General features: G+C 37.9%; 1 protein-coding gene across 1 annotated transcript; it reads left to right on the top strand.

Moving 5' to 3' along the window:
• The first annotated feature begins 10,193 nt into the window (after positions 1-10,193).
• LOC128693690 (trafficking protein particle complex subunit 2-like protein) lies at positions 10,194-17,186 on the top strand. The gene is made up of 5 exons (XM_053783481.2): positions 10,194-10,247; positions 10,568-10,740; positions 11,138-11,225; positions 12,601-12,680; positions 13,232-17,186. The coding sequence occupies exons 1-5, from the start codon at positions 10,215-10,217 to the stop codon at positions 13,272-13,274; spliced, it is 417 nt and encodes a 138-aa protein (XP_053639456.1). The 5' UTR covers positions 10,194-10,214; the 3' UTR covers positions 13,275-17,186.
• The last annotated feature ends 222 nt before the right edge of the window (positions 17,187-17,408 follow it).

Below are 17,408 nucleotides of genomic sequence, written 5' to 3'. Positions count from 1 at the left end.
AGTTTTTAAACTGCAACATTAACAAACCTCCTTCAGAGTGCAGGCACTGTACTTCCCATCTCCAGGACTCAAGTCCGGCCTGCCGGTTTCCCTGAATCCCTTCATAAATGTTACTTTGCTCACACTCCAACAGCACGTCAAGTATTAAAAACCATTTGTCTCCATTCACTCCTATCAAACACGCTCACGCATGCCTGCTGGAAGTCCAAGCCCCTCGCACACAAAACCTCCTTTACCCCCTCCCTCCAACCTTTCCTAAGCCGACCCCTACCCCGCCTTCCTTCCACTACAGACTGATACACTCTTGAAGTCATTCTGTTTCGCTCCATTCTCTCTACATGTCCGAACCACCTCAACAACCCTTCCTCAGCCCTGTGGACAACAGTTTTGGTAATCCCGCACCTCCTCCTAACTTCCAAACTACGAATTCTCTGCATTATATTCACACCACACATTGCCCTCAGACATGACATCTCCACTGCCTCCAGCCTTCTCCTCGCTGCAACATTCATCACCCATGCTTCACACCCATATAAGAGCGTTGGTAAAACTATACTCTCATACATTCCCCTCTTTGCCTCCAAGGACAAAGTTCTTTGTCTCCACAGACTCCTAAGTGCACCACTCACTCTTTTTCCCTCATCAATTCTATGATTCACCTCATCTTTCATAGACCCATCTGCTGACACGTCCACTCCCAAATATCTGAATACGTTCACCTCCTCCATACTCTCTCCCTCCAATCTGATATTCAATCTTTCATCACCTAATCTTTTTGTTATCCTCATAACCTTACTCTTTCCTGTATTCACCTTTAATTTTCTTCTTTTGCACACCCTACCAAATTCATCCACCAATCTCTGCAACTTCTCTTCAGAATCTCCCAAGAGCACAGTGTCATCAGCAAAGAGCAGCTGTGACAACTCCCACTTTGTGTGTGATTCTTTATCTTTTAACTCCACGCCTCTTGCCAAGACCCTCACATTAACTTCTCTTACAACCCCATCTATAAATATATTAAACAACCACGGTGACATCACACATCCTTGTCTAAGGCCTACTTTAACTGGGAAAAAAATTTCCCTCTTTCCTACATACTCTAACTTGAGCCTCACTATCCTCGTAAAAACTCTTCACTGCTTTCAGTAACCTACCTCCTACACCATACACTTGCAACATCTGCCACATTGCCCCCCTATCCACCCTGTCATACGCCTTTTCCAAATCCATAAATGCCACAAAGACCTCTTTAGCCTTATCTAAATACTGTTCACTTATATGTTTCACTGTAAACACCTGGTCCACACACCCCCTACCTTTCCTAAAGCTTCCTTGTTCATCTGCTATCCTATTTTCCGTCTTACTCTTAATTCTTTCAATTATAACTCTACCATACACTTTACCAGGTATACTCAACAGACTTATCCCCCTATAATTTTTGCACTCTCTTTTATCCCCTTTGCCTTTATACAAAGGAACTATGCATGCTCTCTGCCAATCCCTAGGTACCTTACCCTCTTCCATACATTTATTAAATAATTGCACCAACCACTCCAAAACTATATCCCCACCTGCTTTTAACATTTCTATCTTTATCCCATCAATCCCAGCTGCCTTACCCCCTTTCATTTTACCTACTGCCTCACGAACTTCCCCCACACTCACAACTGGCTCTTCCTCACTCCTACAAGATGTTATTCCTCCTTGCCCTATACACGAAATCACAGCTTCCCTATCTTCATCAACATTTAACAATTCCTCAAAATATTCCCTCCATCTTCCCAATACCTCTAACTCTCCATTTAATAACTCTCCTCTCCTATTTTTAACTGACAAATCCATTTGTTCTCTAGGCTTTCTTAACTTGTTAATCTCACTCCAAAACTTTTTCTTATTTTCAACAAAATTTGTTGATAACATCTCACCCACTCTCTCATTTGCTCTCTTTTTACATTGCTTCACCACTCTCTTAACCTCTCTCTTTTTCTCCATATACTCTTCCCTCCTTGCATCACTTCTACTTTGTAAAAACTTCTCATATGCTAACTTTTTCTCCCTTACTACTCTCTTTACATCATCATTCCACCAATCGCTCCTCTTCCCTCCTGCACCCACTTTCCTGTAACCACAAACTTCTGCTGAACACTCTAACACTACATTTTTAAACCTACCCCATACCTCTTCGACCCCATTGCCTATGCTCTCATTAGCCCATCTATCCTCCAATAGCTGTTTATATCTTACCCTAACTGCCTCCTCTTATAGGTAAAATTGTGTACATACAAAACAGAGTTGCTGAAATTAATCAGATGCAAGAGAAGTATAATAGTTTGGGTCAGCTTATGTTAACCTTTAATCATATACCTGGGGAGGAGAATCCAGCCGATTTCTTGTCTAGAGGTTTACCTTAAGCTAAATTTGTAAATGCTGTATCATGGTTTAAAGGACCGAGTTGGTTGGTAAATAAAGCTAATTGGCCTGTACAAAAGGCGTATATTGCTCCTGTTGAAATTACTATGACCACCGCTCCAATAGTTTGTCCTCCCTTAGCCACTGATATAAATAGGTATTCTTCTTTACCCAAACTAATCAATGTAACTAAGTTGGTGTTTAAATTTCTAAACAAGATGAATATTTCATATAAGTTTTCACATCCTCTTGAATATTGGATAAAGAGGGTACAGGAGGAAATCTATGGAAATGAGATTAAATTGATGATGGAAAGAAAAATTGTGAAAGGTTCCATAATAGAGAAATTGGGGCTGTATTTAGAGAACAATGTAATTAGGTGCAGAGTTAGGTTACAAAATGCTGAATTGGGTGATTATGCTAAACACCCTATCTTACTGCCCAAAACTCATCATCTAACAAATTTGATTGTTCTAAATGCCCATAAAAATGTAATGCATGGTGGGGTACAAGATACCTTAAATTGTATTAGGGAAACTTTCTGGATTCCACAAGAACGGCAAAGTGTAAAAAGGGTGATTAAATCTTGTGTAATATGTCGCCGTGTGGATGCCAGATCCTATATGTACCCAGGTCCTCCACCATTGTCAAAGGATCGTGTACAATTAGTGAAACCATTTAATGTAACAGGTGTGGACTATAGTGGTCCAATAATTTTAACAGGTATGTCAAGTGGTGTTCCACTGAAAATGTATGTTTGTTTGTTCACCTGTACTGCTACTAGGGCAGTTCATTTAGAAGTGGCACAGGACTTGTCTGCAGAACAGTTTATACAGCTGTTTCAAAAATTTGCAGCTAGGAGATCCTGTCCGAGATTGATGATTTCGGATAATGCCACAAATTTTGTAGCAGGTGCTCAACACTTGATAGAATTAAATAATAGTAACGATGTTCAATCTCTGTTAACCCAGCGAGGGTGTACCTGGAAATTTATTACTCCTAGAGCCCCTTGGCAGGGGGGGGCTGTATGAAAGACTGATAGGCACAGTGAAGAGGTGTCTCCGCAAAGTACTACACTGGAAGAGAATTAATTTGGAAGAATTCCGTGCAGTGTTATTGGAGGCAGAAAATCGTATAAATAATAGGCCTCTCTTGTACATGAGTGATACACCTGATGCAGATGTATTAACACCTTCTCACCTAATATGTGGAAAGAAATTGGAAGCTGCCCCTGTCTATAGAGATAATCCGGAAGAAAGCGATGAAGATTACAATGATGCAGCAGTGTTGTGTGATAAATTTAAAATGTTAAATAAAGTAATTGATCATTGGTCTGTGTGGCATAAGGAATATCTTCTTACACTACATGAACACTTTCATGGTGCCGCAGAGGCAGTAAATCGACAGAGCATTCAACCAGGTGACCTTGTGTTGATTGATACTGAACAACATCGAACATCGTGGCCTTTGGGCATATTATTGACATTGTACCCAGATGTACAAGGTGTCAGGAATGTCAAAGCGTTGTGTCGTGGCCAGGAAAGTTTACGCACAATTAATAAATTGATTCCCTTGGAATTAGGTGTTCAGTCAAACGTAAATGAAAATCTGAGGGAAAGTGACACGAGTGATATGGAAGATAACGCTGACCAAGTGATGCCGGAAAATGAAATCGTAGTAAGACATACTAAGAGAAGAGCCACTCAAGCCAGAACCGGCTGGAATCGTCTCCTAAAGGAAGGAGTAATTTGAGTCGTTTAGCAACAAACTCCGGCCGGCCGCAGTGTGGAAAATACTGTATATATTTTCCGGAAATACGGTAATTTATAGGTAAATAGATGCCCTATATTGTATTTTTAAAAGAAGTATGCTATCAAAAAAAAAGAAGAGACACTCGCCATCTTGGTTTTGAATTTTGTACAAATGTTGGTGTAATGGGAAGAATTTTTCGTGCTCTAGAGGTTAAAATTGTGTTGACACCTCTCAAATAGGAGGCAAAATTGGTGGATGTGTATTCCTGCATAACTTGATATATCAGACGACTGGACAAGACAGCTTCAGGAACCTCAGATAAGCTCTCTAGATTTGTGTGTAATTCTGGCCAGCATTATTTTCATAGATTTAGTTAGAGTGAGGTTTTCTGAGTATGATACACATTAATCTCCAGTCAAATTGGTGAGTGATATTAAGATATATTTTCCTTCTGTTATGTAATTGTGTATATATATAACCATTTATTATTTTTAATATACAGTCCACAAATTTATATATTTACCAGTATTCCTGGTGTATGTATATTTCATTTAATTAATAGGTCCAGAGCAACTTGTGGTTATGACAGTGGTAGGTATCGAAGGGGGACATTTTTTGCGACCTAGGTGTCCCAAATTCCTACTTGTCTATGTAACATTGATAATTAATAATTATCTTTGTTATCATTTACTGTTATGTACATAATTAGTTACATTCAGATAAATGCAATTTTCCACATCTCCCTTCAGGGGTAAAATTAATTGTTATATTATTATTATTGTTAGTAAGTAAGTAAGTAAGTAAGTAAGTAAGTTTATTCAGGTATACACAAATACAGTTACATAGAATTATCATACATAGCAGCATATGTGTAGAGAACCTAGGATAACCCAAAAAAGTCAGACAGAGTGACTTATTATTATTATTATTGTTGTTATAATTATAATTATTATTATTATTATTATTATTATTATTATTATTATTATTATTATATTCATGGGCTGCAGACGAGTAGAATAAACTCCCAAATAGCATCAATGAAATAAATAAATCATGAGAAAGCCCTAAACTCGAAGGTGTTAGAAGAGAGCTTTGGATACCTTCCAGGAGCCCAATGCAATAAGTCGCTGTCAGACTTTTTTGGATTATCCTGGGTAATCTACACATATGCTGCTATGTATGATAATTTATGTAACTGTGTTTGTGTACCTGTACCTGAATAAACTTACTTATTTATTCACCTAGAAATACAAGTGGGACTGGTAAGTGGGTTAGCAAGCACGAGTTACCCACCTACCATGGAACAATGGAAATAAGTCACTGACCTTTTTTGGGTTATCTTACATGATTTACGCTATGTATGATAATCATACTTACGTGAACCTGTGCTTAAATAAACTTATTAAATTCTGCTCAAATTGTGGTGTTTGTTGGGTTTATAAGGGCCACTGACACCTTACTCCGTATCGAGCTCAACTTCCCGATGTTCGGGATCCAGGTCCAGGATGAATCTTGGACCCAGGTCCAGGATGAATCTTGGACCCAGGTCCAGGATGAATCTTGGACCCAGGTCCAGGATGAATCTAGGACCCAGGTCCTGGATGAATCTTGGACCCAGGTCCAGGATGAATCTTGGACCCAGGTCCAGGATGAATCTTGGACCCAGGTCCTGGATGAATCTTGGACCCAGGTCCAGGGTGAATCTTGGACCCAGGTCCAGGTTGAATCTTGGATCCAGGTCCAGGATGAATCTTGGGCCCAGGCCCAGGATGAATCTTGGATCCAGGTCCAGGTTGAATCTTGAATCCAGGTACAGGATGAATCTTGGACCCAGGTCCAGGATGAATCTTGGGCCCAGGTTCAGGATGAATCTTGGACCCAGGTCCAGGGTGAATCTTGGGCCCAGGTCCAGGATGAATCTTGGACCCAGGTCCAAGATGAATCTTGAATCCAGGTACAGGATGAATCTTGGACCCAGGTCCAAGATGAATCTTGGACCCAGATCCAGGATAAGTCTTGGACCCAGGTCCAAGATAAGTCTTGGACCCAGTTTCAGAATAAATTTTGGACCCAGGTCCAGAATAAATCTTGGACCCAGGTCCAGGATGACTCTTGCCATTTTGCTCTGGGTGATTTGTAGTTTTTCAGCTTTTTTTTTTTTTTTTTTGTCGAGGCAGAGTATCATGAAGAACAAGCGTAGTCCATGTGACATTGTATAAAGGCTAGACATGGGTCCTGCGAGTCTCAGTAGGTAGACAATTATTATTATCAAGGGGGAAGCGCTAAACCCGGAGGATTATACAGCGCCTGGGGGGAGGATGTGGAAGGCATTCAGGCTTAATTCGGGGAACTGGAGCACAGATCCAATTCCCTAAATCAAGAGCCCCTCACCAACATCAAGGAACCTTCCTTGAGGGGAGTAGGTAGACAAGATAAGATTTCGTTCGGATTTTTAGCCCCGGAGGGTCAGCCACCCAGGATAATGCAAGAAAGTCAGTGCGAAATCAAGGACTGTGTCTTATTTCCATTGTGGTCCTCAATCTTGTCCCCCAGGATGCGACCCACGCCTGTAGGCTAACACTCAGTTACCTATTTGCTGCTAGGTGAACAGGAAAATAGGTGTAAAGAAACGCGTGAAAAGGTTTTCACCCCGCCGGGAATCGAACCTGAGTCCTCCGTGTGTGAAGCGAGAGCTTTGCCAGCCAGGCCACGGGGCCCTATATTATTATAATCAAAGGGGAAGCGCTAAACCCATTGGATTACACAACCCCTGTGGGGGAATGAGGAAGGTATTCAGGCTTAATTCATGGAACTGAAGCACAGATCCAATTCCCTAGATCAAGAGCCCCTCACCAGCGTCAAGGAACCCCAATGGAAATAAGACAGACAGTCCTCGATGACGCACTACCTGCCTTGGGTTATCCTGAGTGGCTAACCCTCAGGGGTTAAAATCCGAACGAAATCTTTTATCTTATCCTAACCTTCCTTGAGGGGTAGACAATAATAATAATAATAATAATAATAATAATAATAATACAGGGAAAATATGTTGCCCAAAGCTGTGCCATGAAAGGAAAGGAACAGAACTTCCTTTGTCAATAGAAAAAGACACTAAAAGTTCCCAATTAGATGAGGTGGACTTCTTGCCCCATGGCCTGGTGGCTAAATCTCTCGCTTCACACGGCGAGTGTCTGGGTTCGATTTCCAGCGAGGGTAGAAACATTGGGCGTGTTTCTTTACACCAGTTGTTTATGTTCCCCATCAGTAAAACGGGTACCTGTGTGTTAATAGACTGGTGTGGGTCGCATCCTGGGACAAAGCTGATCTAATTTGCCTGAAATGCTCTGCAAAACAAGCGGCTTTCTATATAGTCACTGATTTTAGCTAGGCCTGTATACCTTGTACATGTACTTGTAGAAGTAAAGATATTATTATAAGCCTGACCAGAGCAAGACGCTCACACTTCCCCCGAGTTTAGTAACCGGCTTCCTACTAAAACCATTAAATAAATATCCACAAAACAGAAAAAAATGGAGCTGCCTAAATTAAGCAGCTCCATACTTGATGTGGGCTGCTTGAGAATGGGAGAAATGTGCCACTGATGCTCAGGCGAGAACAAGACATCGACATTCAACAAAAGCTGACACAGAAGTCCTGTACTCCAATTCCGGTGCGTAGTCGGGTAGGAGACAAATAGTCAAAATTCCTACCTTAGCAACAGGAGACAAATAGTCAAAATCAACAAAACAGAATCAGAACCCCTGCCGATAACATGTGGAGTTCCCCAAGGTAGTATTCTGGGTCCCTTATTATTCTTATGTTATGTCAATGATATGCCTATCAGTGTCAAGTGCAAACTCCTACTGTATGCAGATGACAGTGCTCTGTTAGTGTCAGGTAAAGACCCACAAGATATTGCTAATGTTTTAACACTGGAACTGGAGTCCTGCAGCAAATGGTTAGTAGACAACAAACTATCATTACACCTACGGAAAACTGAAGCCATTCTCTTTGGCACGAAACATAAACTGAGAAGGGTAAATAATTTTAATGTTCAATGTAATGGGGAGCCCATCACTTTGGTTTCATCAGTAAAATATTTGGGAATCCCCTTTGACCCATGCATGTCAGGAGAATTGATAGGGAACAGTGTAGTAAAGAAAGCGAATGCCAGACTGAAGTTCCTGTATAGACAAGCACAGTGTCTACCTACTGAGGCTCGCGGGACCCTATGTCTAGCCCTTATACAATGCCATATGGATTACGCTTGCTCTTCATGGTACTCTGCCTTGACAAAAAAACTGAAAGATAGACTGCAAATCACCCAGAACAAAATCGTAAGATTCATCCTGGGGCTGGGACCAAGAGAACATGTAGGCCAGGATGAATTACAGCAGTTGGATATGCTGAATGTTGAAGACAGAGTAAAACAACTGAAGCTAAATCATGTTTATAAAATTGCTCACAAACAATGTCCAGAATATCTTGCTGTCAATTTTGTCAAGGTTGGGAACCAAAGCAATCATAGTACTAGGGGGGGGAGAGCACAACTTTGTAGTACCCACAGTCATTGGACAGGCTTCAAACACCTTTTATTGTACAGCAATAAAGGAATGGAACAGACTGCCCGCACATGTCAAAGCCAGTCATAGCATGAACCAGTTCAAGAAGAGTGCCAAAAGGTGTCTGATGAATGTAGCTACAGAAAGGGAGGGGAATGATTTTCTATTTTTTAGCTAACATACGTGTAAATTTTTACCTTATTCCTAGTAATGACCCTCGTATTGTAGATAGTCTTAATGACCTTGGTGTAGTAGATAGTCTTTTTAGTATGATAATAAGATGTTATCTTCATTGTAGAATAATAAGAAAATATTATAACCTTTATATTATAATAATAAGGTAAAAGGACCCCAATGGAAATAAGTCACTCTGTCTGACTTTTTTGGGTTATCCTAGGTTCTCTACACATATGCTGCTATGTATGATAATTCTATGTAACTGTATTTGTGTATACCTGAATAAACTTACTTACTTACTTACTTACTAACGCCGTTTCTGTAGTTGTTGGTGTTGAGTTGTTAAGGGCCTCAGAAGCTTACGTTTTATTGAGCTCTTCTTCCCGGTAGTTAGTTTAATATCTTTATTTTGCACCCCATACCCATCCTGTGGGCGGTAGTCAAAAGATTACAAAGGTACATAATGTGTCCAGGGACTGGACTCCAAAGTTATGATAGCTGAACTAGTTACAAAGGTAATGAACTCCAGGTAGATCTGGTCACAATCATGGCAAGTTACAAAGGTAATGAATCAGCCTCACTCCTATACATGGTTAAAGTCATGAACAAATTACAAAGTAATGAACCACTGATACGTCCACACCCGGTCACAATTGTAATGAGTTATAAATACAAATATTAAGTGGGTCATACACAAATAACAAAAAAGGCACAATACCGTGACTGGAACAATACACAAATAACCCGAACATAAAAGAGAGACGCTTACGACGACGTTTCGGTCCGACTTGGACCATTGACAAAGTCACACATTGTCACATTGACTTTGTCAATGGTCCAAGTCGGACCGAAACGTTGTAGTAAGCTTCTCTCTTTTATGTGCGGGTTATTTGTGGGTCATACACCCACTCGAGTGCGCGCGCACGCACATTCTTCCCGGTAGTCCGGTAAAAATATGTTGCTTATGTAAAGATAAGTAAGTTTATTAGGGTATACATACATATAGCTACATAAATTATCATACATAGCGGCATATATGTAAATTACCTAGGATAACCCCAAAAAAGTGACATTTCTATTGTGGTCCTTGAAACTCTTTTCAAAGGGAGCGCCTCTTCCCTTCTTAATTCCGGCCCATCTTCAGGCGGGACTCTTTTTTGGGTTATCCTAGGTAATTTATATTATGTGTGACAATTGTATTTATGTGTACCTGAGCTTTAAATAAACTTAAACTTTTTCCTTCCCAGAAATTTGGAAGAAAGGTTGAATATGGTGTAAGTTGTGGTGGCCCTTAATACCCCAACAACAATAACAATGGCCGTGTGTGTAGCTGTCATAGGCAAGGAAGTATGTTTCTCATATCTTTTAAGTCTCTCAACTAGGTGATTATTTGGATATATATATATATATATATATATATATATATATATATATATATATATATATATATATATATATATATATATATATATATATATATATATATATATATATATATATAATATATATATATATATATAAAATAGCTGTTACAGTAAAGGTTTTGCATTTTTCTTGTGGTGTGATATAATGTATATATAAAGTGTCAGCACGACAATCGTGATTTTTAAACCTAAGTTACATTTCGGTTTCTGTCATTTAATTATTATATTTATATTGTTCATCAGAACAGTCCGCTTTATGTGTGGGTGGGCAGTGGACGAGAGGAACTTCATCTTCACTACCTGGCACATACAGGATTAGATGTTATACAGGAGAAGGTCGCTGCAGTTAATAAAACTCCTGGTGACACCAGAGAACTTTACTTAGGTCTGCTCTATGCTTCAGAAGAATACAAAGTGTATCCTTTTCAAATGCAAACGTATATTCATAATTTTAAAAATGAAGATTTATATCTACTGTTGTAGGTATTGAAAAGTCATACACTAGTCTTCTGAAGATGTTTGTCACAGTGTGTTGAATGTATGTACAGTTAACATGTATGATTTCCAAAATTGCTAAAGTAAACGGGAATTTGTTTTATTTTGTTTTCAGAATTGAAATATTGTACCACACTCGAATTGTGCTTGATAGCATATTTGTATTAAGCAAGCTGTTTATTATTAAAACTAACTTTTTACTAGTATTACGATTGGCAAACAACAGAGGTAAGAAAATGGTTACTGCACAGTTTGTATAATATGTCATAACTTTCACATACAATATATACCACAGTATATTCTTAACTGGCTACATAGCTTTGGATACACAACCAACACACGGATAAAGTTTGTCATCATTACTGATGCAGCAAATACAACCCTAAGAGACAATGAAATTAGAATGGTAAGTTATTGCAATTTTAAAGATAAGATATAGGGTAGTCAAGGTTGATTGTGATTTTAATTTCATGTGTATAATAGTGTAAATAATGAAATATTGCATAAAAAAATAGATTTTTAATGGTATTTAACTTTTGTATTCCTAAAATGTTGTTGTATTGACTGGATTAAATGTTACAGTGTCTCATGAATCAGCTAAGAAATAATAAAAGATCCAAAAATATTCCTAGAAAAATCTTGCGATAAACATTTGACTAATTAGATCAATAAAATATATACAGTGCAGTGAAATCTTGAATTAATGGATTAATGGAGAAAAGGGGTGTATATTTATTGCTGATATACCATTGTTTCTGAATTACAAAATGTATTTTTCAAGATCATTGGTTCTGGACACTACTGGACACAAAGAACAATAACCCATAAATAGTACAGGGAGGGCGTGAGAGAGGAGAAAGTAAGAATGGGTGAGCGAATGGGTGTAAGAGAGGGCAGGTGGATGTGAGAGGGTGAGTATGAGGGTGGGTGGGTATGATACAGGATAGGAGTGAATAAGAGAAAGTGCAAATGAGGGTGGGATTCATTGAGCATGAGTGGGTGTGTGGGTAGTGGATATGAGAGGTGATTATTATAATCATGAGGGTGTGGCATGCAAAGAGTACATAACCTTTATTCGGCGCATGTACACACACCCTCATTTACAGGCTATCTCCCCCAACCAGCGAACCAGGTGACTGAGGGTTGACGATGGGGCCCCGTTGTTCAACCAGTACCCAGGTTCTAGCCAATGAGAAGATGGTTTTGGCAATCGCAGAGGTTATGTGGGTACCACTCTCCTGTCTGCCCTTGTCATTTCCATTCTAGAGCTGGTTGAAGCATGGTCTGCTCTCTAGTGGCTTCTATTCTGCCTTGCTTACCGTGGAGTGCACTAATACCTATTGCTGTACATAGTGTATATAGTGTACATACTTCTGTTCTAAATTGGTGAAGTCAAAAGTTTTCTGCTGTGTTTATTTTGCTCCCTTTACACCCAGGATAACAGGCCATTTGGACTCCTGGGTTGTAATAGAGAGAGCGCTAAACCCATAGGATTATACAGCACTTGGGGGTGGGATGGAAGGTATTCAGGCTCAATTCAGGGAACTGGAGCACAGATCCAATTCCCTAGATCAAGAGCCCCTCACCAGCATCAAGGAACCTCCCTTGAGGGGGTATGAGAGGTGAATGGATTAGAGATGGGTGTTTATGAGAGAGGTTGTAAATGTGGGTGGGTGGGTTCAATCTGAAATCTGTTAAATAAAGATTTTGCTGCACCATTCAAAAAATTCGGATCCATACTTGTATATATGTATGTATATAAATAGACTGTACTCTTTCAGATGTTCAGACGTCTACACAATATGTATACAAATGTTGTATGCAATCCATTCTATATCCCTGGAGAGCAGATCACATCAAGGTAAGAGCTTTCTCATATAAGAATTATACAGTAGTTCTCTTTTCATTTACTTAGTGTTATTTACAGTATTATTATTGTTGCATAATGTAAACAGTGAATCTCAAAGCATGAATTATAATTTCAGTATTATTATAATCATCACTAAGCACCAAACCCATAAGGGTCAAAGCATGAATTGAAAATACTACACTGTTCTAGTACTTGCAGTTGATTTGTACTTACTTTATGGTCATAAGCATATGGCTTATTGATATGCTTCTGAATATACATAAATAAACCTTATACTAATGTCTTAGGAGGCTTTAATAATCTGTCATATTCATTTCGGTTCAGTCCACAAATACCTAGCTGTAATTATTATTATTATGATCAAGGGGGAGCGCTAAACCTGTAGGATTATGCAGCACCTGTGGGGGGGATGTGGAAGGTATTCAAGGAACTGGAGCACAGATCCAATTCCCTAGATCAAGAGCCCCTCACCATTGTCAAGGAACCTAGCTGTAATAACAATGCTGAACAGTTGATTTAATTTTTTTTTTTTTTTTTTTCAGAGAATTTGACCAAGGAGTTGGAGCTCTGGTAGCAGGGAATTAGAAGAACTGTACTGTACCACTAGTACTTGCTAGTTCTACTTCCATTATGTGAATTTACAGCAGACAGGACACTGCTGCTATGGAATATGCAGGATTCTGATTTTCATGGTAGTTTCCCATTTTATATATGTATATTTTTTACATCTAAACTTTTGTACATTATTAATACTCTTACATTAAAATAGGTGCAGTACATTAACTATTTTTTTATGGGCTACTTTCATATTCTTTATTTTTATTTATATTATTGTATAGTAAGCTCAAATAGATATCAATACTTGTTCTATGATAGTAACACTGTCTTATAGATATCAACAGTAGTCTCATCAAATACCTGAGAATATTTTTGTCATTGTCTACTTGGAAATGCTGTGTTGCATATTTCACTCTGCTCATATATTTAGTTAAGTTTTACCAATATTGTAAATAGTTTCTCACCACTTTCATTTTGTTCATTGTGTTCATTAGATAATGTGTTATATGTAATGTGTTTATTGATAATTATACTTAATATATTTTCACCCTGCCTTGGTGGGAGACGGCTGACTTGTTAAAAAAAAATATATATATTTTCCTTATATAGATGCATGTAACAATCCATTTTTTCACTGCTCTTCAACTTTGTTGGTCAAAAATACTCTCTTCATGAATAGACACATCAGTATGCATAAATCTTCAGCAGATTTTTCAGATGTTTTATGAATTAATGGTTAATATAATGAAATTAAGCTGGATGTCCTAGCACAAAGCACAACAAAGTTTAAAGGGGGTGGAAGAATTTTTCACTGGGAGGAGTAAATGAGATTAAATTGTGTGTAACCAGAAGAACTAAAGGAGCAATAGTGGTAATATTAAATGATAAACTGTGGAAAGAAAGAGTGGGATATAAGTGTTCAAAGTCAGGAATTTTTTGGATTAGGATGAAGATGAAATGTGAGAAGTGGTTTATAGCAAGTGGTTATGGTGAGAAGAGTGTAGAGGAGAGATTAATTTAGGGAAGTGTTAAGTGAAGATTTAGAGAGTTTTGAACCAAATGAGAAAATTGTTGTATAGGGCATAGTTGCTGTTGAGGGTCTTTTGAATTCTGATGGCCATACAAGACTGACAAGATAGCTATTAACCCTTTGACTGATTACGCTGTATAAATACGTCTTACGCGCCACTGTTTCTGACGTATATATACTCAATAATTCTAGCGGCTTCAAATCAAGCGGGAGAAAGCTGGTAGGCCCACATGTGAGAGAATGGGTCTGTGTGGTCAGTGTGCACCACATAAAAAAAATCCTGCAGCACACAGTGCGTAATGAGAAAAAAAAAGCTGATCGTTTTTTTGGATTAAAATGCCGACTTTGAGATGTATTTTCGTATAGTATTTATCAATGTATTCGCTTTTCATGGTCTTAGGTGATAAAATGGAAAACATATTACAGAAATAGAGATGATTTTCATTACTTTGATGATGAAAACGACCTTGAAACTGAGCTCAAAGTAGCCGAAATGTTCGATTTTTACCAATGTTCAGGAGTAAACAAATCACACCACACGTCCAATACACGTCAACTGGGGAGTCTAATATTCTTTCGCAAGTGCACTGATATTATTTATATCATTTTTACAATAATGCAGTAGTCTGCATAACAGTAAATTTTGTATTTTTTTGTATGAATAAAAAATCAAAATAGAAAGCAATAATAATATAAGAGGGGCCTAGAGATGTGACTAATGAACAGAGGATATGTTATTTTAGTGCCAAGAATGTCTACCTTGTTTATTCTGGACCCTATTTTGAAATTGGCACCTTTTTTAATTTGCGTGAAATTGGCCAAATTGCCAATTTCTGACCACTATATTGGGTAGTTCAAATTGGTAAATGGGCAGTTTCTTGTACTCAGCTGATATATAAAATGGAGTTCTAAAGAAATAGCTATGAGTTTGGTCAACTGGAACAACAGAATTGGCTGAAAACAGGGTTCAAAGTTGGCAAAATCGCCGATACGCATATGTCGCCGAGACCGCTAGCTTCGCGGGAGTGTAATTCCGTGAGTTTTCGACCAAGTTTCGAACTTTTGGTGTCATTACCATCGGGAAAAGATTCTCTATCATTTCATAAGAAAAAATAATTTTTTTTTTTTTTTTCAAAAATTTATCGACAGAATGACGGTTTCAGAAAGGGGCCTGCGACAGTCAGAGGGTTAAATAAATGATGGTGAATGTGTGTTGTTTTGAGTGACCCTTGGTGGGAGACAGCTGAGAATGTAAATAAAAAACACACTTAAAGGAACTGAAATACACTGTCTATTGTGTGTTTGGGGGACACATTATGTGGAATGTATTTTGTATATACCAAACAATATTTTTGCTATGCTTACTGGCATGTGCTAATTCTACAGAAAAAAAAAAAACTCCCAACATAATTTGGGAGTTTCTAGGAATTAACCTAACATATTCCTTATTCAGTATAATTGTCTTTTAAACCAACAAAGTGGTAGTCTGCTTGTTCACTAATTTCCTAATGTAGCAAAATGGGACTTCCCCAGTTAATAAAATATGATGCTGTATTACTCATTTGCATATACAGTATTCAGCGCAAAGTGCTATATGACCCTTATAGGTTTAGCACTTAAGTTATGATAATATTATTATAATCAAAAAGAAGCGCTAAGCCACAAGGGCTATACAGCAGTTATGATAATTCAGTGCAAAGTACTGCATTACATGTAAAATCAATGTTCAATTACAAGCTCCTCTGTACAACAACCACATATGTAATTTTTCTAGTATTAGATTGTTTAATATTTACTGTAGTAAGAAAATTTACTTGGTTAAAGTACAGTAGTTGCATTCATAGGCAAAAAAAAAAAAAAATTCTATTTGAAATCATGTTAATTTGGGACAGTCCTGTTGTAAAAATTGAATGCCCTCTAGTGAATGTGAGAAATAAAACAACTAAATGTGCTAAATAAATGTAAGTAATTTATATGTTAATCATTTCAATAAATTTCAAATTTAGTGGGATGGATTGTGAGGGACTTACCTAGTATGGGCCAACAGGCCTGCTGCAGTGTTCCTCCTTTCCTGTGTACTTATGTAACAGTACAGTGCTGTATTTCTGGACTTTTCTGATAAAAGTTACCAGTCAGAAGTTTGTTTTACAGTTTCTGTGATATATGTATAAGTAGTAAAATCTTGAATTTAAATATGTAACCTCTCGTTTATATAGCATTATAATTCATGTATTTTTTTCCTAATTTACATAGCATGAAAACTTATTCTAGGTTATAGTTGAAGTTAACCAAAAAATAAAGAAGTACAGTAACATAAATGAGTGGCTTACATATGGTAGTGTGGAACACATTGACATTGCTTACAGCATTGGTTTTCCCACACATGCTGTTTAAATTGGAGGATGGATGGGTTAAAGTATGGATATGAATACTTTGAGGATGAACTGAAGTGTAACTCCTATTGGTGACATTATAGATGAAATTATTGTTTTTGTGGACACTGCAGTAATGAATAATTGGTACTTCGTAATATAGTAAGCTACCACATTGTCTGCATAATGTGTCACATCAGCCAGGTTGTGATGGCTATGCAGGCCTGGGGACCACTAGCACCAACAGCCTAGTTGACCAGGCAGTTGATTAAAAAGTTTGCTATCAGTCCAGTTGCAAGAGTAGGAGAATCTTCAAAACTTTTTCCAGGTATGTCACAGGTAAGTAGAAGCAGAAATATGCAATTACCACAAGAGTACCCCAGGAGACATTCAGAAGTAGTATTGTATTTAGGCAAGATTTATGCTCTCATAAAATGATTCACTGCTAAGGTTTGATAAGTCTTTAAAAATTGCAGGAAACTTTTAAAATCCAGGAAATAAGATCCCAAACAATAAAGATATGCTGGTACAGCCAAATTGTGGATTATTTTTCGAAACTCATCCTTTACTCAAAAATTTAGATATTAGTGTTGAAACTATAACTCAACATGTCATGGAACACCTCCTGATTAAAGTTGTGTGTTGAAATATGTGTGCACAAGATCTCTTGTATAAAAATGTTAATATGTAGGATAAACTGGAAAAAGATTATTCTAAGATTAAAGCAAAACAAGGAATTTGAACATCTCTTCCTTTTGG

The sequence above is a fragment of the Cherax quadricarinatus genome, chromosome 34 (genome assembly GCF_038502225.1).
Source record: "Cherax quadricarinatus isolate ZL_2023a chromosome 34, ASM3850222v1, whole genome shotgun sequence".
NCBI classification, from domain to species: domain Eukaryota; kingdom Metazoa; phylum Arthropoda; class Malacostraca; order Decapoda; family Parastacidae; genus Cherax; species Cherax quadricarinatus.
This window is presented reverse-complemented; position numbering and strand designations above follow the sequence as displayed.

Bases quoted from the DNA above. Each gene is read 5' to 3' on its own strand.
- LOC128693690 (XM_053783481.2), top strand. From the start codon at position 10,215: ATGGCCGTGTGTGTAGCTGTCATAGGCAAGGAA. The intron at 10,741-11,137 runs GTATCCTTTTCA...CTGGCTACATAG, and splicing joins GCTTCAGAAGAATACAAAGT to CTTTGGATACACAACCAACA. The intron at 11,226-12,600 runs GTAAGTTATTGC...GTACTCTTTCAG, and splicing joins GAGACAATGAAATTAGAATG to ATGTTCAGACGTCTACACAA.